The 27,010-nt window shown below is 40.0% G+C and overlaps 1 protein-coding gene across 1 annotated transcript in view; it reads left to right on the plus strand.

Annotated features, from left to right (window-relative positions):
- The first annotated feature begins 19,473 nt into the window (after positions 1-19,473).
- Positions 19,474-27,010, plus strand: part of TFB1M (transcription factor B1, mitochondrial) — a 68,022-nt gene continuing 60,485 nt past the window's right edge. The window contains exons 1-2 of the mRNA XM_070603153.1: positions 19,474-19,692; positions 22,251-22,402. Coding sequence (XP_070459254.1) covers positions 19,560-19,692; positions 22,251-22,402 — 285 coding nt within the window. The 5' untranslated portion in view covers positions 19,474-19,559. The remainder of the gene's footprint in view (positions 19,693-22,250; positions 22,403-27,010) is intronic.

Here is a 27,010-nt window from a genome sequence, read left to right on the forward strand (position 1 = left end):
GTTGGTTTTCTCATTGAAGTGCTGATTGATTAGTATCTTAAAATTAAAAAGAAAATTCTATCAGCATCAATACACTGCAATTCATACACTCTGCCACTTGTTTTCTGTGCTGAGTGGGATTGCAAAGTTCCTATTTTAAATATAGAGACACTTTCATTATGATACAAATAACTAGGTAATAACTAATATTAATTTAGCATTAATGATATACAAAGCAAGTATTAAGTTGACATAAATTAGAGATTATTACATAACAATCTGCTAATTATATTAGACCGCTTGTTTATTTGTTGCTATGGAAATTTCATAATTAACTACTATTAAAATTTTTGTCTTGTTGCATATCTATTATTTTTAAATTTGATTTTCTAATTATTGTGATTAAAAACTCAAATGGTACATTATATTACGTTTAATAATTTGATTTATGTTATTAATTCAGAATGATTTTGTTTGTATAATTGTCATTAATGAGAAACATAGAATATACTAACTTCAAAAAGATTTTTTACTTAAAAACGGAAACATTTGTCAATTCATGTGAAGGTGGCCTGTGAGCTGGCAGCCCTGACTGCTCCACCAACCCCAGGATGGAGTAGATACTATTATAATTCCTTCCTCCTGGCTAACTGCTGGACAGTAAGGGTCGTGGAAGTGCAGGTCTCCCCTCCCAAACAGGACCTCCCTTGCCTTCCTGCATGGACGGACATTTCTACCACTGATGTCACTAATTGATTAGACAGCTAAGGTGAAGGGCGTTTCTTCCAGGAGACCACAATAACGGCAATGGAAGCTGATCGTGGGTAGCAAGCTGCAAGTGCAGTTCCACCCTGGATTTCCCAAAACATGTGCATGTTGTGGGAACCAAGTGTAATTTGATGAGAAGCAGATCTGAATTGCAAGTCTGCCTCTGCCACTTACTCAAGAGATTTCCCCCAACCCTTGGGCCCCTCCAGTATACACCTCCAATTATTCACTTGTCCAAGCCAGGAACCTGGGAATCACCCTTGACACCTGCCTTCCTCTCACCACCCAGCCTCTTCCCACCCATCACCAAGAACTGTGCAGTTGACTTTCCAAACATCTCAGAAACCCGTCTGCTTCTCACCGTCTCTGCTATGGCCACCCTGGTCTCACCATCATCTCACACCAGAGTTACCATCACAACCTTCTTAACCAGTTTCCCTTTACACACTCTGGCTCTTCTCCAATTTATTCTCCCCACTGCATCCACACTGACTTTTCATCTGATCAAGGCATGCATTTACTTAAAACTCTTGAATACCTATTGTTCCAAGCCATCAACTTCTACGCCAGCCTACAGGGTCCTCCAAGATCAGGCCCCACCTCCTTCTCCAGTCGTCTTCCCCTGGATGTGCCTCCCTCCTCATCTTCCCCCCAGTAGACTGGCTTTTAGATTCTCAAATACCCGCAGCTTCCTCCTACATTAGGGCCTTTGGACATGCTGTTCCCTTGGCCTACTTAACACCCATTTATATTTCAAAATGCAGTTTAAACATCAGAGCCTCCAGGTATGCCTTCCCTCACCTTGGCCTTTCCCACATATCTGTCCCCACCTCCACTGGCCTGTGACCAGATCAGGTCACCCTGGGCTAGTTTCTCCTATATTGTGCCTTTTATTTTTCCTTCTCGGGCTTTCTCACAGGTTGTGATTAATCTGTTGATGTATAGTTACTATTTGATGAAGGGTCTGTCTCCCCCAGTGGACTGTAAGCTAAAAATAGAGAGTGACCACGTGTCTGTTTTGCTTGCCATTTGGATCGGGTGCTTAACACAAAGCATAGGTCACTAAATTCCTTTTAAATGGCTGAAAGAACTATGTGGCTTTCAGCAAATTACTTAAACTTTCTCTGCCTCTCTTTTCTCATCTGTAAAAAGAAAGGATAGTCACAATAGTACTTCCAAGGTCTTTGTGAGGCTTAACTAAGATTAGCATTGTAATGCACTAACAGAGTGGGCGCTCAATGCGTGGTCCTATTTATGTTATTATTTCCTACAGTTGCTATGGGCTACAAGAATTAGTCTGCATTTTCACCCTGCTTAGTCTTATAAAAAGGGAAGACATTCACACAAATATTTAAAACACTGCAGAATACCAGCTTTATCAGATTAGCCAATAGAAGGGCTGGGCTAAAGCAAAAAGGTGAAGTAGCCAACATTCAGGACCTCTTATTTTCATCCCATCTCCCCTAGGGTCTTTAGGATCCCTCGGGGGCAGGACTGGCTGCAGCATCACCTCCTCAGTGTAGGCCTTGATTCCACAGGGGGCTTCTCCTCCTACCTCCTCCCATGTCCTCTAGGAGGACCGTGCCGTGTGTGTGTATGTGTGTGTTCCTGCATGTGTGCACACGTGTGGGCTAGGAAATAAAAGTCCCTGAGGACAAGAAGTATTTGAAGAATCAGTTGTTTTTCATTTCTATGTTCCTGCCCAAATCAACAACAGTAAGTGTGACTCAATTAAGGTTCATTGAATGAACGAATGAATGAATGAAAAGGGAATGAAATTACAGACCAAACAGTAGATACGTAGAAAACACAACTACAGCAAGAGGAACCAGGCTGCGAGGGGAGGTGGTGGGCAAGTCCAGAGCATAGTTCTGTTCAGAGGGTTTTCAAAAGACAGATCAAAGGAAATGGAACCTCTGCCAGAGGCAGCTCTGGTCTGTTTACCTTTCAGCTTCTTCATCATTTACCTACAGTACCCACCTCTGGGTCTGCTTTGACATGAGATCTTTAAATGTTGGAGGGGAAATCACTTAACTGCTATCTGATTTTTTATCTGTGAAATAGAGCTAATGACACTGACCTTCCTCATAGAGCTATTGTGCGGGATAATTAATTAATAATTGCAGAATCCTTTGAGGGTATAAAGTGCGACAGAAATGCTAAGCATTATTTCCATACAATGTCTGCTGGCTCTTCTAAAGTACATTCTGGTCTCCCGTGCCTTTGATCTGCTGTTATCACCTGAAATAGAGCAAACAATGCCTTCGTATCATTAAGCAAATGCATAATGAATGCTATTCATTGTTAAAGGTTACTTAGCAATATAACTTGTTTTTTTCTCTTGAATGGGGACATCCTCCTGTGAGAGGATTATGTAAACTAATAGCTAAAGTATCAAAGGAAAGGGGAGAAGAGAGGCAGCCATGGCAACAGAGCCAGGAGGCCCACGCTTTGGCCTTCTGCAGAAACCTGTGTCCACCCTCAGAGAGAAGATAAGGAGGAACCAGAAGGATGCCAGAGGGAAGGCAAGCAGAAGAGGCAGCGGTAGACAGTGGCGGGCATTGGCCCACCCATCCTCCTGCCATCATCTCTCAGCTTATTGTACAAGATGTGATTTGCAATATTCAAATATTTCACGCAAGAGTCAAGTTTCTCCATCGTTGCCCTGTTCCTTGAACCCCTGGGTGTTCCCCTTCATGTTCACTCGTGCTTTATTGGGGAGATTATGTTTTTCTTTTGCTTATGACCTTTTCTAGAGATAGTGGTGGGCAATGCTCTGATCAGAAAGCCTTTATCTTCCCGTGCATTCCTACTGATGCTCATTTATCTCCCGGAAATGGACTTCCACTCAAAGCCTTACAGACACCCACACAGATCATTAACTCCAGGAGCCATCATTCCAAGGTTCTAAAGGTAAGCCAGGTAGCCTGATAGAGACCACATTCTCCTATAAATTGGGAAGAAACTCAAAACTTGTTCATTGGTTCCTTTTATTTAATGTTAAAATGTTATGTGTGTTTCCTTTAGATTTAGACAAAAGAAATAACATGCTCGTTGATTTGGTTCAGATTTTGTAGATTTAGACTTTTATCTTTTGGCAGAGTTAATGTATTTGGTTATCCTATAAGTCAAATCTTTAAATGCTAGAGTTAACTTTTAAGCCATGTTTTCCAAAAACTATATAAATTTACAATGTACTCCTCTCCCTATATTCCTTTAAATAATACCCAAAACACAACTCTCATATACCTCTCTATATTTTACTGCCCTGAGTATAGGGATTTTATGTCTCTTATTTGGCATTGCTGTTTATTGTCATGCCTCTATAATTCTGGGTTTTTGCTGACCTGATTTTATTTCAGTATCCTTTTGAAAATCTTTCTTCACTATGCTTAGTTAATTCAAACTTTGGCACTACCGGTAGAAGCTATAAAATCTTTCTTAACATGGAACAAGATCACCACCCAGTGGCCAGGCTGGGATTTCTTCTGTGCATTCTTCCAGATTTTTCCTCTCATGTTTTTATTTCATTGGATTATATACAGCAGAAGGGTCCCTAAATAATATCTAACTCAGCCCCTTCATTTTTCAGTTGAGAAAATTGAAGGTCAAAAAGGTTAACTTATTTGGTCAAGCCCACAATGCCACAGTAAGACTCATGCCTCATGACATGCTACACACTTAATTATTTCAATGACAGTGTCTCAGAGCTGGAAATGCACTTCAGGGTCAACCAATCCAATCCCCCTATCATACAGATGAGGAAACTGAGGCACAGAAAAGGGAAATGGCTTCTCAAGGTTCACAGAGCTGACTGCACCCGGACAAGAACCCAGCTTTATCAACACTTAGCCTGGTGCTGACTCTCCTACTAGACCAACCCCATTTTAAATGTTTCATTTTTCTCCCCTGAATTATCACATCAGTCTTTAACAGGTGACCACAATATCTGTGAATAAAGTAGTCAAGCTTTTCCTCCCTCATGATGAATATGACCACAGCATGGGAGCCCTTAGAAACGCAAACTTCATTCTTATGAATGAATGAATTGCTCCTCGTTGGCAGATACAAAAATATTTCACCACTTTTGTTTATACTTAGGAGGTAATGAATTTAAGTCAGGGAATTCGAAATTCTAACTGTGCTCTCTCTCGATTTAAAGAAAATACTCATCTACAGCTCGCAATGTCTTGATTCTAGAATTTAATTGTGTAGACTAGAGAACATTCCTCCACAAATTGGGATGACTCCACATTGCCATTCCACCTCCTCTCCTCTAACTTCAAGGTCATCTTAATGAAATAAGAAAGGTCCATAACACTGAAGATTCCTTATCGCTCCACATAACTTTGAGTTCCTAAATTCCCAGGTGGGACAGGGTTCACACAGCACAGCAGGTGCTGCACATTCTTGCTCCGCCCCACGTCCCCACGTCCTCCTGCAGTCACCTGCATCTGTGCTTCCAGGCAGACTGACCACTTCCCTCCGGCCCTGCCATCTTCCGTTCAGAGGGCTTTGGAAGCCCACCCAGCTTCCGGTGGGAAAGGTTGGGTTTCACAAAATTATTCAAAGTGTCCCAGTGGGATTGAACCTTAGCTGTCCTAGACCCTAGTACTAAACTACTCTTTAACCACATTTAATTGGCTCTTTCTCCCTTTTGCATCTCATGTTTCCCATTTCCTTGCTTGCACTTCCTGGGATCCCCTCCCAAATAAACGACCTGCCTCCACATCCTTGTCTCGGGATCTGATTTTAAGGTGACACAAATTACGAGGCACCTATTGCAAAGAAGCCCGTGTTTAGCCTTGGTGGCATGACTAGTCCTCTAACACTGATGTCCCCGAGGTCATTCAGTCTGGCCTTTATTCCTGTACAGGGGCAGACGGACCGTGAAGCTGGGGAAGTCAAAGCTCAGGGCTTTCAATTGAACAAGCTTCTTTCAAGGCCCTGGGAGGGGCCCAGGGAATAGATGCATGTGGTTGTATGCTTTTGTAAAATTGGCAAAAGTAAGACATTTTAACCAGAGTTACAAGCACTGTCTCTTTCCAGGTGGCAGTCTGGTGGCAGAGAGCACTTTGGGAATCTGGCGAAGGGGGAAAGTGAGTTAGGAATACAGTCGAATACGGGTGGAGATCTTGGAAGAGCGTACCTTTGTTTTTTTGTTTGTTTGTTTTTGAAGATTTTATTTTTCCTTTTTCTCCCCAAAGCCCCCCAGTACATAGTTATGTATTTTTAATTGTGGGTCCTTCTAGTTGTGGCATGTGGGACGCCGCCTCAGCATGGCTTGATGAGTGATGCCGTGTCCGCGCCCAGGATTCGAACTGGCGAAAGCCTGGGTGGCCTGGCGAAGCGGAGCCTGCGAACTTCGCCACTCGACCACGGGGTCGGCCCCCCGTTTTTGTTTTAATTGAAATTTGGAAAGATGCTTTAGTACATTTTGGCAAAACTGGAGACTCCTGATTTGTGTGAATACGGAGTGTACTTTCTGCTAGCTTTTTAAATTTATGTATTTAAAGAACTGAGAGAAAATTTAGGAAAAAAAGTAATATGGTAAGAAACAAAATCATTAGAGTGATAAATAGAGCAATAAAATCTATAGAAATTATTCCTATATCAAGAAGTGAATTGCAACAAAAATTTTTATCACATCAAATGAAGTAATTTATTAAGAGGAATAAATAAATTGAGTAGAAATAATGAATAGGCTCAAGGATTGTTTGATAGCCCAATTAATAAAGAGGAGTGAATCAGATGACTATATTGGAAAAAATTAAATATCTTGATTATTTGACACCAATACTGACATCAATGAATATAATATAAGCTCATAATATATCGCTACATTGAGGACATCTGTGACAAATTGGTTAATGAGTGTCATCAATTCAAAGTATTTAAAATTAGACACTGCACAAAAAATCTAGGTGCACGAAAAATATACAGATCGTATATGCAAAAAAACTTAATAGAGGTTTTCCAAATTTGACAACAATCTTAACAATCTATATGACATTGCCAATAATGATTTGTGAAGTTGCAAGAAATGTTTCTAAACTATCAAAAGTAACAATCAAATTTTAATCAATCATGGTAGAACAAAAACTAAATTATCTTTCTATTCTCTTTATGGAAAATATTCTTAAATATTATCATATTAAGGGGCAACCAAAGAGTTTGCTTCTAAAAAGTGTAGGGTAAAAATTATCAAAGAAGTCTGAAAGTAATTAATAAAATTATTTGGGGGGCTGTCGTGGTGGTGTAGCAGTTAGGTTTGTGCACTCCAGGCTCATTGGCAGGGTTTGCGGGTTTGGATCCTGGGTGTGGCCCTACACACCATTTATCAAGCCGTGCTGTGGCAGGCGTCCCAGTAAAAAAGTAGAGGAAGATGGGCACACATGTTAGCTCAGGGCCAATCTTCCTCAGCAAAAAGAGGAGGAGTGATGGTGGATGTCAGCTCAGGGCTGATCTTCTTCTTCAAAAAATTTTTGGTTACTTTTCTAGATGTTGTGATGTTTGTGCTATTTGTCACTAAATATTTGTCATGCCTAGCGATGTCCTTCCTTATTCCAAAGAAATATTGACTTTCATGTCTAATTTTACTCTTTTTCTTAAAGAAAGCCTCCCAAATTGTATAAGCTTCTGAGCTCGTCTCTTCCCAAGACTCCCCCCAACAGTGAGGCGATGCATTGGGCCTTAGTCCTGCAACAGAAAAGACACAAAATGCCTTACGTTCTGCTGAATATACCAGAAACAGACATGCACCATGAGACTCCCCAAAATCAATACATATCAGAGAGTGAGAAAACAATATATGAGCTTTCTGATATGACATCAATCATTGTATTTTACAGTAAATTGAGAGTATACACATTTATTCAGGAAAAAAATTACCCACCAATCACATTTGCCAGTGACCTGCCCTGCTAGTCCTTCTAAAACTTAAAAAAGCAAACAAAAAAATGTGTCATATGAGTTACAGAGATTGTCATCCCAGATGAATGAAGAAAAACTGACGGAGATCTTGGAAGAATGTACCATGTTCCACATCTTAGGCTTAGGGGCCAATAAGAAAACAACATAGTGTGTTACAAACTGCCAGTCATGATTCATTATGGAGCAGTAAAAACAAATATAATATGTTTTAACAAACTAATATATTTGTTATAACAATCATTTGGAACAATCAATATGTTGTAACAATCAAAAGAAAGAAATGATTCAAATAGAATAGATTGGTTTAGAAAATAGATTGCATCCCACACACTTAGGTTAAGTGTTCTATGAAACACGTGTGTGTGTACAGGGTTACAATGTAAAAGGGTCTTTTACGTGGCTCACAGTCTAAAAAGTTTGGAATGTACATGTGCGGTCTACGGAGCGGCTGCAGATTTAAGCACAAGAGAACAAGGATGACCAGATCTCAGTTTGATAATTTGTGGCAGATTATTTGTAAATTCACTGACATTTGGGAGGCATTCTTCATAGAAAAATAATAGTTTAGGTCATGATTGGATTCCTGGGTGAAACAACAAAGGTTTATTTAATTCATAATATAAGTAATATATAAATTATAATACACGATATGATACGCTACGATGTGTTCAGATACAATATGATTAATATAATGACATGATGAAATATAATGGCATAATACAGTATAAAGTAACTATTGTAGTAATTACAGCCCTAAGCCAGCACTTCCATTTCCCTCCTCATAGCCTCTCCTATTCACAAGTATCCTGAGCAAACTGTTTTAAAGATAGTCTAAAATTATAGGATTTCAGTCACAACATCACATGTATACATTTCACAACTCAATATTTTATAGCAATAATGTAATATTTTATGTTTTGTACTGCTACTTGATGTGGTATAACATAACTCTTACCTAAAACCTTTCTGCCTAATTAAAATCACTCACCCTTTCTCGCTCTCCCCTCCCCAAGAAGAAGCAGAGAAGGATTGCATAGGCTGAAATGAATTGTTTTTAAACTGGGTAACAGTAATATCAAATGACACATTTATTTGAAGGTATAACATTTGTAGTTCTATCCTTAAGATCATTCTCTGCTGTTATAATTGTCAATGCCTATAAATAATGAACAAAAGAATAAAGAGTTAATATGCAAGAGTCAAGCTCAATAAAAATCTGAGGAAGGGAAAGTCATCTTTCACGAGAGCCACAGAATAAGAAATGAGCAGGTAATCCTCGGCGCTTACTTTGTCATCTGTTACAACAACAATAAAGGAACTCCATTCTGGTAGTTATTTGATTTCAATACCATAAAAGTACTAACAATTCATATGCTGATTATATATAGGTAGATATATATGTGCTAGATAGGTGTGTTTGGACATGAAGAGAGAAGGGGAAGAGAATTAACATTCATGAAATACTTTCAATGTGTTGGACACTATTTAGTCTATTATATGCATTAACTTATGAGGTATAATAAGACATAATATTTGGTAATATTTTAATATTACAAAATGTTTTGTAATGCTATAGGTTATCTATCGCTATTCTTACATTATAGTTAAAGAAACGATATTAGTATTCTGTGGCTGCTGTAACAAATTATCACAAATAGTGGCTCAAAACAACACAAATTTGTCTTCTCGTTCTGCAGTTCAGAAGTGTGAAATGGTCTCACTGGGCTAAAATCAGGATATTGGCTGGGCTGGGCTCCTTTTTGGAGAGTCTAGAGGAAGACCTGTTTCTTTGTCTTTCCGTCTTCCAGTGGCACTCCAGACCTTGAAGATTTGATCCTTTCATCTCTTGACCCTCGTCCTAGGCCACATTCTTCTCAGGCTGACCTCTCTCTCGTTCTCTCTTCTAAGTCCCTCTTCAATTTTTAAGGACCCTGGTGATTACATCGGGCTCACCCAGATAATTCAGGATAATCTCCCTATCTTAAAATCAGCCAACTGGCAACCTAAATTCCATCTGCCTCCTCAGTTCCCCTTAGCCATGTAACCCAACATATTCAGGGGTTCTGGAAATTAGGATGTGGAGAGCTTTGGGAGCCATTATTCTGCCTACCACAGAAACTGAGTTCCAAAAAGCTTCAGTACCTTGCCCAAAGTCACATAAGAAAGAAAAGGAGGGTGGAGTCTGGATTCTGACCCAATTTGGCTGACTCCAGCACCCCTGCTGCCTTATTCAATGCAATTTGCTGTGCAGTTTATATGTCTAAATCAGCAAGATTCTCCATGGTTTGGGTCTGATCAAGAAACACATCTCGAGTGCCTGTTGTGTGCCAGGCACTGAGCTGGTGTTAGATACACAAAGATGAATAAAGTACATCATTCCCTTTGAAGAGCTGAGAATCTGACAAAGGAGACCCTGACATTATATTATTGTATTATAATGCAGTATATTATGAGGCAAGTTTTATTGCAATACGGAGAGGATTCTGTTGGCTTTACGAACACAGTGCTATAGAAACCAGGCAAGGGAAACAAAAGAAAAAATGAACAAATGGGACTACATCAAACTAAAAAGTTTCTGCACAGCAAAGGAAACCATCAACAAAACGAAAAGACAACCTAACAATTGGGAGAAGATACTTGCAAACCACATATCAGATAAGGGGTTAATATCCAAAATATACAAAGAACTCATACAGCTCAACAACAAAAAAACCAACAATCCAATTAGAAAATGGGCAAAAGATCTGAACAGAGATTTCTCCAAAGAAGAAATACAGATGGCCAACAGGCATACGAAAGATGCTCAACATCATTAGCTATCAGGGAAATGTAAATCAAAACTACAATGAGGTATCACCTCACTGCGGTCAGAATGGCTATAATTAACAAGACAGGAAACAACAAATGTTGGAGAGGGTGTGGAGAGAAGGGAACCCTTGTTCACTGCTGGTGGCAGTGCAAACTGGTGCAGCCACTATGGAAAGCAGTTTGGAGTATCCTCAGAAAATTAAGGATAGATCTACCATATGATCCAGCTATTCCACTGCTGGGTATTTATCCAAAGAACTTGAAAACACAAAGGTATTAAGATACTTGCACCCCTATGTTCATTGCGGCATTATACACAATAGCCAAGACTTGGAAGCAGCCTAGGTGCCCATCAAGGGATGAATGGATAAAGAAGATGTGGTATTTATACACGATGGACTATTACTCAGCCATAAGAAATGACGAAATCCGGCCATTTGTGACAACATGGATGGACCTTGAGGGTATTATGCTGAGCGAAATAAGTCAGAGGGAGAAAGTCAAATACCATATGATCTCACTCATAAGTAGAAGATAAAAATGACAAAAAAAAAAAACCACATAGCATTGGAGATTGGACCGGTGGTTACCATGGGGAAAGGGGTGGGGGGGAGGGCAAAAGGGGTGATTAGGGTCACATGTGAGGGGATGCACTATAATTAGTGTTCGGGTGGTGAACATGATGTAATGTATCCAGAATTTGAAATACGATGTACATCCGAAAAAAATAAAAATTAAAAATAAATAAATAAATAAATAAATAATAATAATAATAATAAAATTCTTAACTCATTTAAAAAAAAAAAAAGAAACTCAGAGTGGGAGAGATCAAGATCAGAGCAGGGAGAACAAGAAGGTGATCAGTGTGAAGGGTTTCTCAGAAGAGGTGACACTTGTGTTGGGCCCAGAAAGATGAACAGGATTTCACGCAGCAGAGCAAATAAACAAAGTTGCAGAGGCATTCTTGTGGAGTAGCAAGTCTCAGGGTACACTGGAGGAAAAGAAAGAGGGCATGACAGGAATACAACTGGAAAGGAGTTTGAACTCATACTGTGTTGGACCTTGAATGGCACAGTAAGGAGTTTGAACTTTTTCATCTAAATGGAAAACAGGAGAGCCAGAACCGATGGCCTAGTGGTTAAAGTTCAGGGCGCTCTGCTTCGGCGACTCAGGTTCACCTCCCGGTCGCGGAACCACACCACCCGTCTGTCAGTTGCCATGCTGTGGTGGCAGCTCACATAGAAAGACTTACAACTAGAATATCCAACCATGTACTGGGGCTTCAGGGAGGAAGAAAAAAAGGAGGAACAGATGTTAGCTCAGGGCAAGTCTTTCCCAGCAAAAGAAAGAAAGAAAGAAAGAAGTTCTAAAAGAAAAAAAAAAATAATCAATGGAAAACAGGAACCAGAAAAAATTTTAAGCTAAAGAGGTCTAGCAATGTAAACCTGGAGAAAGGGAGATTGTTGGCCTGTTACACGATAGATGCCCTTGGGAGGAAATGGAAGATAGTCCACAAAACGTTCTATCCCGAAGTTTTAAAGTTCGAGGACAACTTTAATTTCTGGAGTTTCATAATCCTGTAGAAAATAAAGACTACCCTGACTAACCAGAGGGAGTCATTTTCATTCACTTATTTAACAAATATTTATTAAATATCACTGTATAGGAGGTTTGTGCTAGGTAAATAATGTTTACATTAGAAAACAAGTAGATACTGCCCCGTGTTCATGGATCCTATATTTCAGCAGGGAAGATAACCAAAAACCAAAAAACAACAAGTAAACAACAACAAAAATAATGTAAGTACAGAGTGGGTGTACCAAAGGAGGAAAAAAGGACTGAGATGGAGAGTCATAGAGAAGGTAGACCCTTCGGTAGAACCAGGACTGACTGATATTTTGCCAACAAAATATGTGTTGATACTTGGCAAGAGAATAGCCACACTTGTAAAAACATTGATATAGGGCACAGCCACACCTGCTATAATAGATGCTCCCAGCTTCTCCAATTCCCCCCACTGGTACCTGAGCCATATTGGCTTCTCCCATAGGACTCTCTAGAAGTCCTCACAGACCAGCAACCAAAGAATTATGATGGCCTCCAAGATCCTGCCCCAGCAGCAAGATCTCTGGTGTCCTTTCTGATTGTTAGACACTGACTATCCCCTCTTGGTAGATCAATTAACAAAGACATAGATATAGAGGAAAGCGAGCAGTTGCTTGCTTTGAGTCCATTCTACCCAAACGGAAGCTTTGCAGGAAATATGTTGATGTTATAGTTATTGAGACTATTTAAAAACAAACAAACGTGTTAGAGGAAGCAATGTAAAAGCAAAACCTTAAAGAAAGGTAGTCAAAGGTCAAATTAGCTTCCTCTCTTGTTAGCATTTGTCAAGAAAAGTTCTGGCTGAGGAGGTAACCTTGATGGTGAGACATAGAAAAAGAGACGGTGTTAGTCAGCCAAAGAGTGGGAGGCAATCCTTCCAGGCAGGGAAAGCAGAATGCGCAAGAAAAGAGAGGAAGTAAGAACTTGGTGTGTTTGGGGAACAAAGAAGACCAGCATGGCTGTAGTTTATTGAGAAGGTGGATCCAAATGCAGTTGGAGATAGGCAGGGGCCAGATTAGGCTTTTTAAGCCCATAGCAAGGAATTAGATTTTATTTTAAATACAATGGGAGGCCCCTGAAGGGTTATATGCAGATAAGTGAAGTAATCCAACTTACATTTTTAAGATCATTTTGCTGCTGAATATGAATGGTTTGTAGAGTAAGAAGACTGAAGGCTGTTGCGGGAATTTATGTGAAAGATGCTGGCCGTGCAACTGGAGGGTAGAAGTCACACATGAGATCTGTTGGCAAGAGGAGGATCTTGGACCAAGCCCTGAGAAATCATATCCTCGAGAGTTTGGGCAGAGGAAGAGAAGTCAGCACGTGAGAAAGAGAAAGACACAAGGTTGTAGTACAAGTTGAGAGAACAGAACACTTCGAAGAGAAGTCAACTGCCAGCCATCGGTGTGAGTCAACAGAGCCCAGAGTTGAGGTGTGTAGATGCTGCAATCAGACTGCCCGAGTTCAAGCTCCTTCTCTCTCAGTAAAGAGTGTGTGAACTTGGACACTCAACTTCTCTGTGCATCAATTTCCTCAGTAGTAAAAGGGGACAATATGCTGTGCATGCTTAAAAAGTTAATACGGGCAAGGCACCTGGAACTCAGCCTGCCATGTAGTAAGTGTTGATAAATCTACATATTATTTATTGCTCACATGTTAAGTAAGGTGAGACTATGTAAGTGTCCTTTAGATTTGGAAACATGGAGATCCTTGGGAAGCTTGATGACAGTCGTTTTAGAAGCAAGCATGGAGTGGGCTGAAGAGTGGACAGGAAATAGGGAAGTCAGAACAGCAGGTATATCTAACTTTCAGGACAAGTTTGGCTGTGAAGAAGGGCTGGAAATGGGGCAGGAGCTGAAGAGGACTGTTGGCCTAAAGGGTGTATGATTCTTTTCTTACTTATTTAAGATAGGAAACACACGTAGGCTATGTTGATTGTTAGGAGTCACAAATTCTCCCTTCTTCTCATACCATCCAGGCTGGCATCCTCTTCTTCAAAGGCAAGAGTGGGACAGGTAACAGTAGCTTTGCCTTCCTCTTCCTAACGAGCATCCACAGTGATACCTGAGCAGGAACTGCCCAATCTAGATGCCCACTTTGGATGAAGGGAGGGAAGCTGCCAACCTAGACTTTTATTTTTTGGTGAGGAAGATTGGCTCTGAGGTAACACCTGTTGTCAATCTTCCTCTTCTTGCTTGAGAAAGGTTAGCCCTGAGCTAACATCTGTGCCAGTCTTTGCTCTATTTTGTATGTGGGTCACTGCCAAAGCATGGATTGATGAGTGGTGCAGGTCTGCACCTGGGATTCAAACTGGCGAACCCGGGCCACAGAAGCAGAGTGTGCAGAACTTAACCACTACACCACTGGGCCAACCCCCTAACCTAGACTTTTGACCTAGATGTCTGCCTGGTCCTAGTTCCCAAACTGAAAAGACATAACTATCACTGGGAAACAATAAGAATGCTCGTTCTGAGTCATTTAACCCAACAGCTGAAATTCACTAGGGGAATGATGGTTTACACTGGACCATGGAGGACAGTGAGGAGAGTATTAATTTTGACGATTTAGGGGAGGGGAAGTCTAGTAGGGTAGATGGATATGGAAAGTCCAACAGTGGTCTGAAGGCACTGGGCTCCAGGTGGGCCAAAAGGGAAGTGAGAGGATGCCAACAATCTGCTCTGGTCCTGGTCCTGAAGGTTGAGCAAGCCTCCCCATCCTTCTTCCTTTTGTTTTCACCTAAGTTTTCTCAGTTGGAGGAACAGGCAGCCAGTTGCTGTGAATGAATTCCAACTCACTAACTTGTACAAAAGAATACGGATCACAGGCCAGGTGTGTGCACAGCGGCACTGCCTTCCTCCTATGGCCTCTGTCTACACTCTTTGGTCTTTGGGGCTTGAGGTAGAGATGGGCAAGGATAGCGGATCTAGCACAGAAAAAGAAGGACTAGATGTGGCTTTATTTAGTAGTCCACCCAATGTTCTTTTGCTTGGGACGGACAGGGGATTGTCACCAAGATGCCCAGAGAGACCCATTTACTCATTGAATGCAGAGCCTCCCCATTCACAGAGCAGTTTGTTCCCACATTAATTTTTAAATGCATGGAAAAGCCTTAAATGCAAATGTGATCATATTCACAGTTTTATTTATTCTTAACCTTTTTTCCAATTAAATGACGAGGCTTTAACTAATAAACTATTAATACAATAAAGCCCAATTTTTTTCAATGCCTTTAGCACATGCTGACTTTTTCTTCATTCACAAAAAGATTTGCTTTATTGTGTAGAAAAAATGCTACCCACAGCTCTTTGCGCCATCCCGAGTCGAAAGGGTAGCCTAGCCTCATCACCTCATTAGAATACTTGATAATAATTCACAGATCTTTGGGGATAATCAGCAGGCCTTCAAAAACTGCCCAGAATAGTAATAAACACTACATTAAAAAAAATAGTGTAACTGTTACATGGTTCCCCTAGGCAATTAGCCTGTGTTGCTTGCCATACGTTGACCTGATTTTATCCCTACAGAATAAGCATTTGGTCTGTCTGCTCAGAATTATCACATATTTCCTTCTTCCTACTAGGTAGGTCACTAGATTCCTTTATGAACAGTGGGCATCTAACAGTCATTAAAAAAGGAAAACTAAATATGTGCAAAATACAGCTCTTGATATTTCTCTAGAGCATTGTCATATTATACGAAATCATAAAATACTATCAGAAAAGGGCATTTTACATGCCATAATAGTCATTTTATAAAGTTCAATTTGGTAATTCCAAGCCACATTTAATTTTCGCTGAAAATTCCCGCATGGCAGGAAGATATTGCTCTTTGTGGTTTTCAAGTCTCTTTCTGGGAACTGTAAAATGACAACCTTTTAGAATTAGCACTTTTTCTATATACAGACACTAAATTACTTACACCAAATAAAGTCATATGTGCATTTTCACTAAAATAAATACTAAAATAATAAGTAATTTTCCTATATAACCATTTGGGGATTTAAGAAAATTAGAATTCTGCATTATAGTTTATTCTGAATCATTTGCAGTTCTTCTCTTCGCTGATAGGTGGGGCTAGTAATTTCTGTATTCATTATAATATTTTAGCATATTAAAATCTCTAGATGAAGCAGATACTTCAAAGCTTCAAAACTGATGAAACTGCATACTTCTCTTTTAAGGGATAAAACTGTTTGCATTAATATGTGAAATACTCTACTAAAAGACCTCCTGCTGATTTCAGAGGCTTTACAGGGAGTTATGCATAATATTCTGAAAATTAGAAGACTGAGAAGCAGATATTTATGATGATAAAAATTGGATCTCAAAAACTATTAAAAACTTGGGAGATTCTCCTAAGATGGAATTTTTTGATTCAGTTCAATAATTATTTAACACATACCAGAGGTAAAAGAGCACAGCAGAGTCAGAAGATGGGAATTTGAAACTCAGGTCTGTGCTTACCAGCACCGTAACAATGCTCACCGAATATCCTTGTAAACCCACATCACAGAATTGAAAGGAGAATTAAGTGGAGTGACACTGTAAACTACCTTGTAAATAATAGGTCATAACCTCACAAATGTTGATTATCAAAGGTGACATGGTATAAGACAATAATTCTCATATTTAGATGTGGGGACAAATTTTCAGGAATCCACAAATTCTCTATGTAAACGTGCTTTTGCTCTTTCCAGTTTTGCTTTGTTTTTATGTTGGTGTTAGTCTTTAAAAAAAGTTCATGTGAGCACATTCTGGATCATGTGAATATCTTATAACTGCCAGGTAACATGTGTATTCATGATAGTATTAGTGCCAAGTAATTCAACTTCAATTGCTTCCAAGCTAATGAAAACAAACACAAGCAGACTTAATATGTAGCTTCTGTGTTCCTCCAAGAGAAGGGCAAGTGCCACAGCAAAAATTCTGAACAAGATTTGGTGGCAGTTTGGATCCGGAAATTTAATCATTAGATGGCACACTATAGCACTGGTAAGCTGAACCTTATTCTTTTGTTTGTTTTGTGAGGAGTATTGGCCCTGAGCTAACATCTCTGCCAGTCTTCCTCTATTTTATGTGAGATGCCGCCACAGCATGGCTTGATAAGTGGTGCTAGGTCTGCGCCCAGGATCTGAACCTGCGAACCCTAGGCTGCCGAAGTGGAGTGTGTGAACTTAACCACTACTTCACTGGGCCAGCCCCCATAAGCTGAACTTTAAAAAAAGAACACTCCCTAATCTGCATTAAGAGCAATGATTTAACATCATACATCATTTTTATTAGTTTTGTAGCTTTGCATGTATTTATTGTAATTGCATTTTAAATAGTCATATGAAAACTGTAAACTTAAGTTTATACCCAGATTTATATTCTATATACTTAAATAACTTTATAAAATTAACATGATTAATTAAATAATTAACTTTAAAATAATTTAAGTTAATACTTGAGGGGCCATAGCCCATGAGATCAGAACTCAGAAAAGAAAGAAGTCAGGTTAAAGTCTTCTTTCTGTACTTTGCTGTGTGACCCTGGGCAAGTCAACTGACCTCACCTCCCTCTATTTCTTCACAGTAAAATCAAAATAAGAATCTCATCCACACAGGACCGTTGTGAGGAGTAAATGAAACAATGGATAAAACTGTGAATGAGTGCCTTCCCAGGAGTAATATGTTACAGAAAAGAAGAGCTCTGAATCAAGAGTTTAGGCTTTAACCTTCATTTCTATGCCATCTTGCACAAATTGCCTTAACTCCATGGGAGTCACTTCCCAATTTTCTAAAGCTAGAAGTTATTTCAAACCATCTCACAGTCCTTCTAATACAGCTGTAACAGAAGGCGGTTGGGTTTTCCACTGGGATTTCAATAGTCGCCTCATTTCTATATCATACCCACAGTTATTTGTTTTTCCATTAGCTTTATTTTAAACTTACTACTCTGAGAAAAAAAAAGATTATGATTCATTTGTGATCAGTGCAGTAATTTGCAAAAAACAGGGTTAGAAAAGTTAAATTCTCCCATCTATCAGAGATTTTAATCTTTCTTTGCTTTGTTGTTTTCTCCGGTAAATGGAAAGACAGAACTCAGATTTGAGTCTTTTCTGTGTTCTTGGATGTAACCATCCTTGGCAAGTCAAATGACCTCTCTACCTTGACCACACTGCTTAAAAAGCAGGCTCTGGACACAGACTTGTGGATTCAAATCCTGATTCTACCAATTATTAGTTGTGCAGCCTCGGGCAAATTGCTAAGCCTTTATCTTTACAACAATTAACCTCTCTAAGCCTTTATCTTTACAACAATTAATGAGATAATAGTTGTAAAGCACTCAGCTGTGAAGCCTGGTACTTTGGAAAAAGCTCAGTGAATGTTAGCTATTATTAGTACTATCATGTTTATTTCCCTTCCCTTTCATCCTTAGCTTTCCAGTTATTGCAAGGACAGGCTGCAATACTTGGAGCATGAAGGGGCAATAACAAAACTTTGGGACTGGTAAACAAGGAGCGGCAACCAATTCTCAATGCACAGGCAGGTTAGTAGACAGAGCAGCCACCATACTTGTCAGGAAACTTACAGTGGATCTGGGTTCCACAATTATCTAGCTTTGTGCATTTCACTGTTTTATCACCTCTCTTCACTTTTTGTTTCCTCCGCTGTAAACTGAAGGTAGTAATACCTATCCTATTTGTTTCACAAGACTGCTAGTGAAAGGTTAATAAACAAATATTCGATATATACGAAAAGTCTAAAGTACTAGAGTAGAGGGGTACCGTCTAACTAATCTGGGTCGCATCCACCTGCTGGATAATTATAGTTGTAATGGCCACCATTGATTGAGGGCTTACTATGGGCCATGCATTGCACTGTGTTCTGAATTTGCACACCAAGTGACCTCTCTCATTCAGGGCTCACAATTTTAAGGCAGACATTATGTCCGTTTAACAGATGAAAACATTAAGGCTGAGAGAAGGTAGAAACCTGCCATCCGGCACCTGCAGTGCTGAGGTTCTCAAAACATCCAACCTTAAGAGAGAGTTTTTGCCAATTGCTGCCAATCAGTTTCCCGCAACTATTCAGAGAGAGGTACTGGGAAAGCCGATCGCCCGGTGCTTTGCCGGGATCCTCCGATCCTCGGATCCGCCCCTCCCCATCCCTGCTCAGGCCCCGCCTCGCCCCGCCCTACGGGCCGCTCCTGCCGCCCGGAAAAGCCTCGCCCACGCGGCTCCTCCACCGCCCCGTCGTGCGGCTGCAGGGCTCACCCAGCCTGCACCGCGTGAAGCGGTTCGCCGCGCATGCGCTCTGGGTGCGCCCGGATTTCCTGTCCGCGCTCAGCGCTTCCGTCGGGGTCCATCCGACCAATGAGGTGGGCTCAGAGGCGGGCCGTAGTGCCCCAGGCTCCTCCCCCGCCGGGTGCTGCGGCAGCTGCGCGGAGAGGCCCGCGGGAGGCCCGGGCTGCCCCGCGGGCGTCATGGCTGCCGGGGCGTCTCTCAGCACCTTCCGTCTCCCGCCGTTGCCCACGATTCGGGAAATCATTAAGTTGTTCAGACTGCATGCGGTGAAGCAGCTCTCCCAGAATTTTCTCCTGGACTTGAGGCTCACAGGTGGATGGCTTATCAGTGCCCCCAAGGGTCTCCCCCGCGTCCTTGGGGGCGCGGGCCGGGGGTCCTGCGGACGGGTGTCCGAGGTCAGGCTCTGGGTGCAGGGGACCTTTAGTCAGGTCCTTCCACCGCTTTGTGCCAAACTCCGGAGCCCCACCGCCCAGGGGACGCGTGGGTTCGGGGTTTGCTCCCGGAACCCCACCCGGGAAGACGGATTCGAATCTCGCTGCGGTCGCCCTAGGACGTGCATTGCATGTGTTGAGGAGATTGGCTTTTCCTGTAGTTTCAAATGATCAGAATTAAATTAGTGCAGGGATTTTGTCAATAACAGGTCGAAAAAGTATCACTCGTAGGACTTCTTTAAACGGTTTCTTGTTGAGTCTAAGAAACCCTCGAAGGCTCGCATGTGCGTTTAGTAAATATATATGGAGCATTCTAGGTGCTCGTGCTGAGGATGCGCTGTGACAGTGGACGAGGCAGTCTGTCCGCAGGGAGCTTCCATTTAGCAAGTGTACATTCCCACTCCTTATTGTGAATCACTTTTTCTGAGGAAAAATTGATGTACGATAAATCCCCCAGTTTGAAGCACAGAGTTTGAGCGGTTTTGGTAAATGTAGACATTGTTTAACCACCACCCCCGTTTCTCAGTGATACTCTTCTAAAAGATGAGATTGCAAGAATAAGACGTGTTACAGATACTAACACTAATTCGCTGGTGGAGTACTTACCGTCTTTAAGATTTTGATATTCTATTTGGCCCCCCGTCAGAAGTTGAAAAGATCAGTAAGTCACACGCAGAAAGTTCACTTTCAGTTAAATGAAGTACAGTGCACAAAGTACGAATAAAATGGTTTATTTATGCTGCCAGTAGGAGTATGCCTTTGGGAATAACTTAACTCTGCTTCAGTTTTCTCCTCTCTTAGATGGAAGAGGGCCCTCCTACAAGAGCTGGGGTTACCCACCTCTAAAATTCTTTTCTGCCTTTTCTGGCAATCGTTAGCCACAATCTAGGTATTTAAAGCACCATTCTGAAATGGTGAAAATATAGATCTTTGTGTTGAAAAAATTCCTTCTTATACGTTTTCTCATCTGAGCCTTTATTCAGCCTCGGGAGTAAATTCCAGAATCTGGATACTCTTATTCTCCCTTCTGTGGGAACCAAAGTCAGGGAAGATTAAGGTACTTGTCTGAGGTGAGAAGCTCAGGAGAGAGCAGAGCACAGTTGAAACCCAAGCTTGGTGAATTGACAGTGCGTCTTTGATATTACTGTATTTGTGGTGGAAAAGTTTGAGAGCAGAGCCACTGATCTGCCAGCTGCAATAGCTCTCTTAAAAATGAGAATATTAAATTCGCTTCATCCTGCCTGCGCTTACTGTATAATCTCTGTTTCCTCCGGGAGGTATGGTCTGTAGTGGAGGAAGGATTGGCTTTATAATTGACACCTGACCTGAAGTTGCTTCTCAGCCGTTTGCTTTCTAGATAAGTTTGCACACGTAAACCAACAGACAAGGAGACTGAAAGGTTTATTGGCATAGTAGTTCTTAGGTAACGTGTTGCAAAGATTTGTTGTGAAAAAGCATGGAAAGCACTTCTAACAAATAGATGGTCAGTGGTTGCTAATTCTCTTCCTGCCCCCGTTAAAAGAGAAAACTGTTTCTGGTTGGTTGACACACTGTTTTTGCCTTTAAGCCTGCAAAGGTAGGTTATCAACAGAAGCAAAAATGGGACTGCACAGTATCACCAAACACTGCCATGAAGTACTGGTGTTTTTTCAGTGACTGAATTGTCACAATCCCACCAGGCCCAGTTGCTTGGATTTCAGTATCTCACAGTCAGTAAGACCAGCTCATTGTGTATTTTTCCAGAAGTGATTACTTGCAATGAATCCTCAGTAATCTGCTTTTCCCTGATTTCTTAAGGTTTCCTGATTTAAAGAAATTAATTAAAAATTTAATTTTTCGATATCGACTTAAATGTTTGCAAAGCTTGAAAAGCCTCCACTGTTATATTTAACTTTTTCCTAAAAATGACCAAGAATCCGAATTTCTGCAAGTCCTGTGATCCAGGAACTTGTTGCTGTTGCCATTGGCTAGATGTCTATAGGTAAAAATGGAGACTGCCAGCACTTTTTGCTTCTGGATTTTTAACTAACAACATTGAAAATTCTGAATGTGAAGCTAGTCTTGCTTACTCAAATATTTGATGTTCAAGAACTGTAGCGAAGTGCAGCATGCTAATCCAGTCACTTTCCTCTTAGGAACTGATTGGCTTGGCTGAGGAACTGATTAGAAAATAGAATAGTAGCTAAATTTAATGAAATTTGTCACGATGATCCTATTTTGGTTAAGGAACTGGTACGACTCAACTGTGATGTGATAGAACATTGATTGGCCACTATATGTTGGTTTGGGTTGAGAGTTAAATAATTAGATAAATATTGTATATAAAGAATTGATTGAGCAATGGCTGATAAGATTTTGTATAGATTAGTTTTCTTTTTAAATTCTGCACTTTGCAGTTTTCCAAGATAATCGAGATAACTCAAACTTTCTTTTCTCTAGATAAAATTGTAAGGAAAGCTGGCACTCTGACAAATGCTTATGTTTATGAAGTGGGCCCTGGACCAGGGGGAATCACGAGATCCATTCTCAATGCCGGTGTTGCTGAACTTCTGGTGGTTGAAAAGGATAGTCGATTTCTTCCTGGATTACAGGTGAGGTACTTAATGTGTCTTTCTTAGGAGGCAAAAACCCACTTTAAATCTTTAGGCTATGATTCTTAAATCCCAGGGTATTCAAGGATAGGTTCCTCCTCAAACTGTGGATCCCCTGGCTGCATTCCAGAGATTGTGATTCTGTAGTTTGCAGAGGTCTCGAAAGCTGCATTTCTGACAAGCATCTTCACATGGTCTGTTGACCACAATTGAATAAACCTGCTTTATGCGGTAATGCTAAACAAACTAATTTGTTGTGTGTGACCTTTTTAAAAAATCTGATAGCTCTAGTGTCATGGCCCATTCCTTCAAAAATAAGTCATATTCATAAAGAAGACATATGCTTTATTGAGAGAGACTAATTGTTAAGCTTAGGCATTTGTTTAAGAGAATTTAAGTGAAGGACTGAAGTTGTACCACTTACAGATTTAAGGTGAGGTCTGAATGCAGTGATACATGCATCTTTAAAACAGTAGGTACTGTAATTATAGGAGAAATGTTTAAGGAACTGGTGAAGAGAAGCCTTGAGTGAGGGACTTCATAGCTGCCTATCAGCAATTGGCAGTGGAGAGGATAGGCTTACTTTGATCTTCCTGGGGAAAGAATTAAAGCAAATAAGTGGGAATTGAAGGAGGCAGATGTGAATTTAAAATAAGGAGGGACTTATATTTTTAATATGTTGGCAAACAGTAGAAAAGATCCTATCAAGGATCTTGTAAAGGGAATTCTTCATAGGGGGCACTTACTGACTTAAGGGCCTTTGTTTGATTCCTCTGTCATTCTAAAACTTTAAAAGAGCCCTTAGCCTTTGGTTCAGATGAGTAGCAATATATTAAGTGAGTCCAGTAGATTAGTAAAATTATCTGCATTATTACTTTCATACAAGGGGAGAAATTGGTTTGAAATTCGTACGTTCTAGGGGGCTGGCCCGGTGGCATAGTGGTTAAGTTGGCGCGCTCTCCTTCAGTGGCCCAGGGTTCATAGGTTTGGACCCTGGGTGTGGACCATGCTGTGGGTGCATTCCACATAAATATAGAGGAAGATTGGCACAGATGTTAGCTCGGGGCCAATCTTCCTCACAAAATAAATAAATAAATAAATAAATAAATTAATTAATTAAATTAGTACATTGTAATACTTGTGTATATAATAATGGAAAAATGTTTAATTTTTGTCAGAACAGTTTGAGAAAATTTGTTTGAAAATCTAGGGCTGTATGTGCATGCATCTGATTTTTTTTTAGAAAGCTAGGGTTTTTTCCCTCATTATTTTGCTATATCCAATTTTTATGCTTTAAAAATTATATAATATTTAATTTTATCTAATTTTGCCAGTCTTTATTGACAGAATTGGTTTCAGATGTATAACTTTATTTTAAGATTATTATATGGTACATATTCTCTGATCAAATGTGAAATTTAATAGTGATTTTTGCTTTGAAACGCTTTATCTCAATTGGAGGTGGAAGTGGGCATGTTATTATTTCTGGTGAAGTCATGAGATGACAAAAAGAAACTGAATAACACTGTGTAATTCCTTCAGGTTTATTCATCTCGCCCTTTCTGAACGCAGGGAATACTCCTCTGAGTTTTACCCTTGAAGAGACTTCTTAACCCTCAGTGTCACCATCTGTTACGTGTAATTCTTTCTCATTAGGCAAGGAGGTGAATCAGATTTCTGTTGATCCCCATCTTAATCGACATATTCTCCTCTCTGATCTCAATTAAAGATCTTTTTTTCTTTGAGGAAGATTAGCTCTGAGCTAACATGTGCTGCCAATCCTCCAGTTTTTGCTGAGGAAGACTGGCCCTGAGCTAACATCCGTGCCCATCTTCTTCTACTTTATATGTGGGCCGCCTACCACAGCATGGCTTGCCAAGTGGTGCCATGTCCTCACACGGGATCCAAACTGGTGAACCCCAGGCCGCTGAAGCCAAATGTGTGCACTTCACTGCTGTACCACCGGGCCAGCACTCAATTAAAGATCTTTGAAGACAGGTTATTTAAAAGACGACTGCATCCTCCTCTCCTCAACAGCACTCCCTGAGTCCCTGCGCTCCTAACGCCCTGCTGTGTTTTATTGATCTCGTTAGCCTTATCATCATCTGACACTATCGATATGTTCCTCTTACGTGTTTGTTGCTGATCTCGCTCTTCTGGAATGTGAGTGCCATGAGGGTAGAGATTTTTGTCTGTTTTGTCCACTGGTGTATCTCTGCCGTATATAAGAGTGCCCGGTACATAGCAGGTGTTCAGGAATGTCTCACATGGGAAATAAAAAGGTTGTCTATGTATCTTAATTAGCTGACTGAATGTGTCATTTAATAGTGAAAGTAATTGTGTAGCATTGATTATCAAAAAGTTTTGTGCTCTCTTTTCTAAATGTGAAGGTTAATTTCAAGGTAAATTACCCTGCAGGAAATGTATATTTGACTTACCTGTTTCTGTAGAAGAAGCAAAATTAATTCTTAATGTCTTATATGCAGGAAAGGAATTTGCCTTAAAAAGAAATGTTGGGTACTGAAATATCAAATAGACTTCATTTTCCTGTAAAGAATGTTTCAATATGTAAAACCACTTTCTTTTAGAGGTACTAAATTAATCATAAAACTGAATCAAGGCTGAAGGAGAGTGATCTATTTTGAAGATTCCATTTTAGTGATTTCTAAGCTAATAGAATTACTTTTTAAAGAAATTGTAATAAATTATAAAATGTCTTCTAGCTGAAAGTGTGTTATTTGTAGTTTAATTCAATTCTTATAACATTATCAAGAGGCATTTTAGGGGAAAAAATACAGTGATAACATATAGCTTTCGCTATCAGCATGTTGTAAAGTAAGAACACATCTAATATGTGAAAGCATCACAGTATAGTTTTGTGGCACAGAACGCAGACTTCAGCCTGGGTTTAACTTCAGCCTTTTCCATTTAGGTTGTGTCATGTTGGGCAGGTAACTCACTGTCTCTGTGCCTCGGTTCGCTCATGGGATTGTTATGAGGATTAAGCGAATGCTTCATACTTAGTAAGCACTCAATACAATTTTCAATATCAGTAATAGATTAAATTATCAACCCCATGCCTTGGGCATCTCTCGTAGTTAAGGACTGATCAGGAGACTGCTAATCTGGAAAGAGGTACAGGAGAAAAGTAATGTTAGTCTTTTGGAGCACTAGAAAATGCCTGGTGCTGGGGGAACCCCGGGGCTTTCTCCAGCTCATCAAACTGGCATGGGACATCTAGGGCTTCTTTTAATGTTGTGGCATTCTCTCAGGATTTTTTTTTGTTTATTATTTTTTGGTTGTTTATTGTTACATTTTTTAGCTGGTCAATTCTGTATGCCTTGGAGGGAGTGAGATTTCTTGACACCTCAGGGAGCTTGAAGTCTTGATAAGTTCTTCCCCTATTTCTGAATTGGTGATAACTCTATAAGTAATGGGTTCTCCTTCAGATAAGCGGTCCGAATTCTTCTTCATTTTTTTTGTTTGTTTTAAAGATTTCATATATTAATAACAATAACTAATATTTGTGGTGATTTTACTGCACTAACTACTTTGTTTTACAGCTTTATTGAGGTATAATTAATGTTCAATAAACTGTACATATTAAAAGCATAGAAATGACTGAGTTTTGACAAATGCGTAATCACGTGAAAGTCTCACCGCAATCAAGAAAGTGAACATCCATCGCCTTCGAGATCCCTCGTGTTCCTTTATAATTCAAGCTTCCCTCCTCCTCTTCCCTATCCTGACAACCACTGATCTGCTTTCTGTCACTGTAGATTGTTATCCGTTTTTTAGAATTTTATATAAATGGAATCATACAGTATATACTTTTTTTGCCTCATGTCTCTCACTAAGCATAATTAGTTTGAAATTCATCCATGTTGAGGTGTTTATTGATAGTTTGCTCCTGTTTATTGCTGACTAGTATTCCATTGTATAGATAGACCAAATTTGTAAATCCTTTCACCAGTTGGTGGACTTTGGTTGTTTCTGCTTTTTGGCCATTACACATAAAGTTATTATGAGCATTGACATGCATATCTTCGTTGAATATATACTTTTGTTTCTCTTCAGGGAAGAACTAGATGTGGAATGTCTAGGTCCGATGGTAGATATATGTTAAGTTTTTGTGAAACTACCAAACTGTTTACAAGGCAGCTGTACCGTGTAACATTCCCGCCAGTTGTGCTTGAGAGTTCCAGTTGCTGCACATGCTTGCTCACACTCGGTATGGTCAGTCTTTTTCATTTTAACCATCCTAGTGAGTGTTCAGTGGTAGCCTATTGTGGTTTTTATTTGCATTTCCCTAATGAATAATGATATTGGATGTATTTTCATGTGCTTTTTTGCTACCCATCTATCTTCTTTGGGGAATTGTTTGTGCAGATATTTTGAGCATTTTTTAAATGGGTTGTTTGTCTTATTATTGAATCATAAGAGAGCTTTATATAGTTTAGATACAGGTGCTTTGTCAGATACGTGTTTTGCAGTGCTTTCTCCTCAGATGTGTCTTACCTTTTTATTTTCTTAGACAATTAACAGTGTCTTTTGAAGAGCAAATACTTAGTTTTTATGAAGTGCAATTTATCATTTTTTCCTTTTAAA

This window comes from Equus przewalskii, chromosome 32 (assembly GCF_037783145.1).
Source record: "Equus przewalskii isolate Varuska chromosome 32, EquPr2, whole genome shotgun sequence".
Taxonomy (NCBI): domain Eukaryota; kingdom Metazoa; phylum Chordata; class Mammalia; order Perissodactyla; family Equidae; genus Equus; species Equus przewalskii.